Source organism: Herpailurus yagouaroundi, unplaced genomic scaffold (genome assembly GCF_014898765.1).
Source record: "Herpailurus yagouaroundi ecotype Mexico unplaced genomic scaffold, PumYag 215, whole genome shotgun sequence".
Classification (NCBI taxonomy): Eukaryota; Metazoa; Chordata; class Mammalia; order Carnivora; family Felidae; genus Herpailurus; species Herpailurus yagouaroundi.
The window spans coordinates 4,882,748-4,888,279 of record NW_024412446.1 but is presented as its reverse complement, the minus strand read 5'-3'; the positions used below and the strand labels follow the sequence as shown (position 1 = coordinate 4,888,279).

At 49.7% G+C, this 5,532-nt stretch overlaps 1 protein-coding gene across 2 annotated transcripts in view; it reads right to left on the bottom strand.

Annotated features, from left to right (window-relative positions):
* Window positions 1-214: 214 nt before the first annotated feature.
* The window catches only part of COPRS (coordinator of PRMT5 and differentiation stimulator), a 5,902-nt gene continuing 584 nt past the window's right edge, over window positions 215-5,532 (bottom strand). Inside the window, exons 1-4 of one of the 2 annotated variants that reach the window (XM_040455280.1) lie at window positions 5,321-5,431; window positions 3,185-3,251; window positions 1,332-1,553; window positions 215-652 (exon numbers count right to left, since the gene is read on the bottom strand). In XM_040455280.1, coding sequence (XP_040311214.1) covers window positions 483-652; window positions 1,332-1,553; window positions 3,185-3,251; window positions 5,321-5,383 — 522 coding nt within the window. In that variant the 5' untranslated portion in view covers window positions 5,384-5,431 and the 3' untranslated portion in view covers window positions 215-482. Of the gene's footprint in view, window positions 653-1,331; window positions 1,554-3,184; window positions 3,252-5,320; window positions 5,432-5,532 lie in introns of those variants that run through there. The other variant, XM_040455279.1, reaches the window with a different exon arrangement.

Below are 5,532 nucleotides of genomic sequence, written 5' to 3'. Positions count from 1 at the left end.
CATCAACAGGAAGAGAAATCAGTCACAAAGTCACCAACGTCTCTTGGATTCCAATCCCTGGCCAAAACATTATTTTCTTTTACAGAGTACTTTTAAGGGTCCAAGTACCTCAAGCCTTAAAAATGTAAGCCAGGTAACTTTAACTGAAGGAGTAAGGCTTTATCTATAAGTATCTAATTAAAGGGGTGGGGGGGGTGGGGGAGACAAAAGCAAATCAAATTTTTTCTACCTTTATTTATAAAGAACACAGCTCCTCCTGACACAGACACGAACACTCACACGTTCCAAGGAGGAGCTCGATAAAAACAACAACAACAACAGCAGAACTGGAGGACATCAGGACCTTATTTAACACCAGTCTGTGTGCCCGACTCGGGGATCACTGGGAATGTGTCCTCAAATATGACATCTCACCTCAAACAGAGGAAGACAGGCCTTCATCTGGAGGGTGCACCCACCCCCCAGGCAAAAAAGCTGCACACTCAATCTTCAGCATCATCGAACTGTCCTGTTTCAAAGACCATCTTGGAATAGTGGGGTATCAGCGGAGGTGGGTGGTGCCAACTGGGGTCATAGATCATATCTCCTTGCGGGGCACAGCACACCCAAGGTTTGACCTCCTGAGAAATGCAACCCTGGATGTCATCGGCATCTGCAAGCAATTAAAAAAAAAACAAACAGATTAAAAGGAGAAGGGGAGGCAAGATACATAGCCAAAAAATGTCTAGGGGACAGACACTAGCCATGTCTTTGTTTAAAAATACACATGCGGGGTGCCTGGGTGGCTCAGCCAAAGCGTCTGACTTCGGCTCAGGTCATGATCTTACGGCTCGTGCTTGATTCAAGCCCAATGTCGGGCTCTGTGCTGATAGCTCGGAGCCTGAAGCCTGCTTCAGATTCTGTCTCCGTCTCTCTCTGCCCCTTCCCTGCTCACGTGCTCATGCTAATACAAATAAACATTAAAAATTTTTTTTCAGTACACAGGCAGAGCCCTCCTTCAAGGATTGCATGCCCAAGCTGTGCTTCTCAGAGGGCGGTTCTTAGTGCAGAGGAAGCAACCGCAGAAGAGCACTGCTGTCTGCAGCAGCTAGGTTCACACAGACATTTCTAGGAGAGTAACATTGCTTTCATGTTAAAACTGATGCATTATAAAGTCAACTGTGAAATTTGCATTTTTCCCCCAACATGAAAGAGAAGCTGTCACAGAAATTTCAGCTCTGTAAAAGGTTATCAGGCTGAGCTCACAGATGTGGGTCCTTCATCCAAACTGTCAGCCTTTGGGGTAGCCTGGTAGGTAACCTGGTCTGGGACCCTAGAAACACCACACCTACCATACGGATTCCCTTGATCTGCTTTCAACTCCAAGTCCCAGTCCTCGTTAAAAAGATCAGCAGCCTGTTCCTTGGGCGGGCAGTCGGACACTCCTTCTGACAGCTCCCAGGTATTCAGGTCCCCATCAGAATCCTCATCCTCCACGGCAAAGTCTTCCTCTTCCGAGTGGGTGCCCTCACCATGGGCAGGACTACCATTAGGGATGCTCTGTGCTCCACTGGCTAAGAAATCAACAGAAGGAAGGTTTTAAAACCACTAGCAACTACACAGGGACTACTCACGTGCTTGGAAAATGTTTGGCAGACATACTAAGAGGGCAAGAGTAAAACAAGCATACAGAGTTCTTTAGCCACCTGAGCACTTAAAAAAAAAATGTTCTGTTTACATTTTTCGAAGTAGGATTGATCATTTCTTTTCAATAAAATCTTTTGCCTTCAACGAGGCCATTGATTGTCAGGTCTTATCATGCACACAGGGAATCAAGCAAATCGAGCACAGTTTATATATTTAAGTAGTTTACAGGTAACTGAGGCAAAGCACATCTGGCAGATGATAAGCTTTCACAATACAAACTTGAATTTTTACTCGTGTATTTCTCTCTTCATCATCAAAGAGCACAGGACAAGGGGCAGTGGGAGGAAAGCAGGCAGAAGAGCAGAACCCATCAGCCACAGAGGCAGCCACCACGTCTCCTCCTCCTGACATTGGGGAGAGCTGGAAGGTATACTTTCAAAAGGTATCAAGATAATAGAATAAAAGTCTGGGGAAGGATAATGGACCCCAAGTACATGGTGATGCCAGGTCAGAGCTGGGAAAAGAATCAGCCTAAAAACAGCCATGCTATTAACGCTGTATAATAATACCAGCTATAAGCACAGAAGTCGTAGGTCAGGGCATGGGTTCTGGAGCCAAACTACCCTGCTCCAAACCCCAGTTCTGTCAATTCTGAATTGTGTGATTGAGCTGAAATGTACTCAACCGACTCGTCAGTAACTTAAACACAAAATCACCACACAGCACAGCAATTCCACTCCTGAACGGATAAAGCAGGTATTTAGGCAAGACTTGTACAAAAGTGTTCATAAGAGCATCATTCACAATCACCGAAGGGTATAAACAACTCATAAATGCCTATCAACTGATGAATAAGCAGCCAAGATGTAGTATATCCAGACGATGGAACTGTTCAGCCATAAAAAGGAATGTACTGATTCATGCTACATGAGTCTTGAAAATATCATGCTGAGTGAAAGAAGCCAGACACAAAAGGCTACGTAGCGTACCCTTCCATTTGCACGCAACTCACATTCGCCTGTCCAGTACAGGTAAATCCACAGAAAGATTAATGGTCTGGTGCGGGGGGGGGGGGGGCCGGGGAACCGCCCAGGGACGGGGGTATGGGGTGGGACTACTTATCAGTCACAGGGTGACCTTTTGGAGTACTGAAAATGTTCTGGAGCTAAATAAGCGTGGTGGTTGCACAGAACTGTGAAGGTACGAAACGCCACTGGCTTGTACGCTTTAAAATTATTAAGTGGTAAATTTTATATTTGTGTTTTACCACAATCTTTTTTTCGTTTTTACTCTGAGCCTCGGTTTCCTCATTTGGAATATGAAGACAGGATTGTGGTGTCTTTCTCAATAGAAGGGAAGGGTTTGGTCACAAGGTGAGGCCTTCCCTTCAGGAAGCTCCAGCGGGGCTTCCAAAGGAGGATGCCACGGAAACACTAGGCAGAAAAGGCAGCAAAGAGAACTGGCCAGGAAGAGAAGGTAAACAAGACATAGGGACTGTCCCTCTCCTCGATTCCTTGGTCTCCCCCCACATCCAGCCCAGTCTCCACCGTCTACTTGCCTAGCCGATCCACGGCCTTCTCAGTGTCTCTCTCCTGACCGGAGTGGTCAGCTGGGACAAAGCCAGCCTGCAGGAAGAAGAAACAATTACCCAGGACTCGGATATCTGGGGTGTCCCCAGTATTAAGCTATTGCTTTGCAGCCCCAAACCCACCCCTCTGTCCTCACCTTTGTGAGGGTGGGGCTGGGATGCTGCGACCCACATCTCTGCTTTGCCCTATAGATGTGGCAAGGCTGGGGAGCCAAGGGCTTCGCCCTTTCCTACTTCTGCAGACACCACCCCAGCGACACTCCGCCCCTGCAGCAGCAGCGCCTTCTGCTCGATCCCATCTACACTTTGCCAACACTTGCAGAGGCAACCTCATCACTGGGCTCTCTCTTCAGGGCTCACTCTCCCAGGCCCTCAGGACCCCTCCTCCAAGCTCAGAGACCCCAGCAGTACTTGGTGGCTGTGCTTCCTCCTCCGAGATTGGAATTTCAGCTCTGCTAAGGCTCTCTTCTGGGCCTGTAATTTTTTTTCTCTTAAGTTTACTTATTTATTTTGAGAGAGACAGAGCGAGCGAGCAGGGGAGGGGCAGAGAGAATCCCAAGCAGGCTATGCACTGTCAGCACAGAGTCCGACGCGGGGCTAGAACTCACGAACAGTGAGATCATGACCTGAGCCAAAACCAAGAGTAGGATGCTAAGTTAACTGAGCCACCCAGGTGCCCCTGAGCCTGTAAACTGTAATCATTCCAACCTCATTCCTTTGTTCCCTCAGCCCTAGCGGTGGTAGCTGTTTCCCCACAGTTGCTACCTCCATGTTCATTTATACCTTTTCAGTAACTCAACATTCTTTCAACTTCTGTCTCCTGATACATGGGGGCAACAGAGCTTTAGTTCCTAAGTGTCACTGAAGGGAAATACTTCTTCCCCCACAGCCAACCATATGCTTCTCTGCTCCCATCACTCAGAAGTTCCTGAAATCCTGTCCCTTCCAAGACCACTTTAAATGGAACAAGAAATGTTCGCAGCCTGCATCCGAAGACCTGGTTTTAATCCCAGCTCTTGCCATTCATTCAGGGCGTGACCTTGGATACATCACTTCAACCACCATACCTGGGTTTCCTTCTGGGGAAAGCGGAGATGACCGTCCTGACCTTGCAAGGGGCTTATGAGGGGATAACACTTATGAAAACACCTAGCACAGAGCAGGAATGTATCATTTGTTGAATTTAAATCCACCTTCTTTGCCCCTACATCGAAACTGTACTTGGCACCTGCCCCAATTAGCTCATGATGTCGTCATCCCCAGAGTTAAGGAATAAACTCCCTCTTCTGTAGTCAATGACAACCCGGGGTCACTACTGCAGGTCAGCTGGTTGGACCCCTCGGGTGGACCACTGTCACAGCCCCCTGCCCAGCTGACAGCATCAATCGCCACTCTGCTCAAGAATCTTCAACAGCCCTCCATGCAAGAGTATAAAATTGACCATGGCATTCCCACCTCCCCATCACAGCCCGTCGACCTGTTGAGCACCGTTCTCTCCCCTGGCCCTGAGGCTCTGCGTCCCCAGCTCCCAGCCACTTGTCGGGTACTGCCTCACCTCCACACCTCTGCAGGCACCCCACCCCCACCCTGTCACCTTGGAGAGAAAGCACACATCCCTTCCTGCTACGTCCTGACAAAATCAGTCCATCCTATCTGCACGCGGAAGTTTTTTGTTTTTTTGTTTTTTTCACCAGCGCTACATCTTTCATAGCTTACTCTGGTTTAGTACCATCTTTGATGCTTAAACAAGCATTCCATTCCTTCCTCCGATTAATAGCTGTCTATCGTGGCGGGCCCTAAGCTAGACGCCGGGTTAACAGCAGTAACCAGGGGATTCCTACCCTCACGGAGCTCGCCATCTAGCAGAACTTACTGACTGTAAACAAGGGCAGGTGATGCCCGTAATAACGGTCTTTGGAAAACCAGGAGCTGTCTGGCGCGCAAATGAAAACAAGTTTCTGGAAACCCTGCGTCAAGCCGGGCCTTTGGTTTCAGTAAACAGAAAAGGAGAGCGCATGAGACATCATGTGGTGCTCACGGTGAGCTGTGCATCCCCACCCATGGACACAGGTCCTGCGGGGACGGCGGGCTCCTCGCCACCCTCACCTGGCCTCGCTCCAGGCCCCGGGCAATGGCCCCCAGCTCTCGGTCAGCGGCATCGCTTCCCATTTAGCAAGTAGGCGGAGGCGCCTCCGGGACAGCCAGCCTCCCCTCCGCTCCCGCTCGCCCACTCACGCCCTCGGCGGCCCCGCCCCGCGGCCCCGCGCCGCCGCGGCCCGGCCGTTTCCAGCGCGAACGCGCGCCCAAACGGCGCCCCC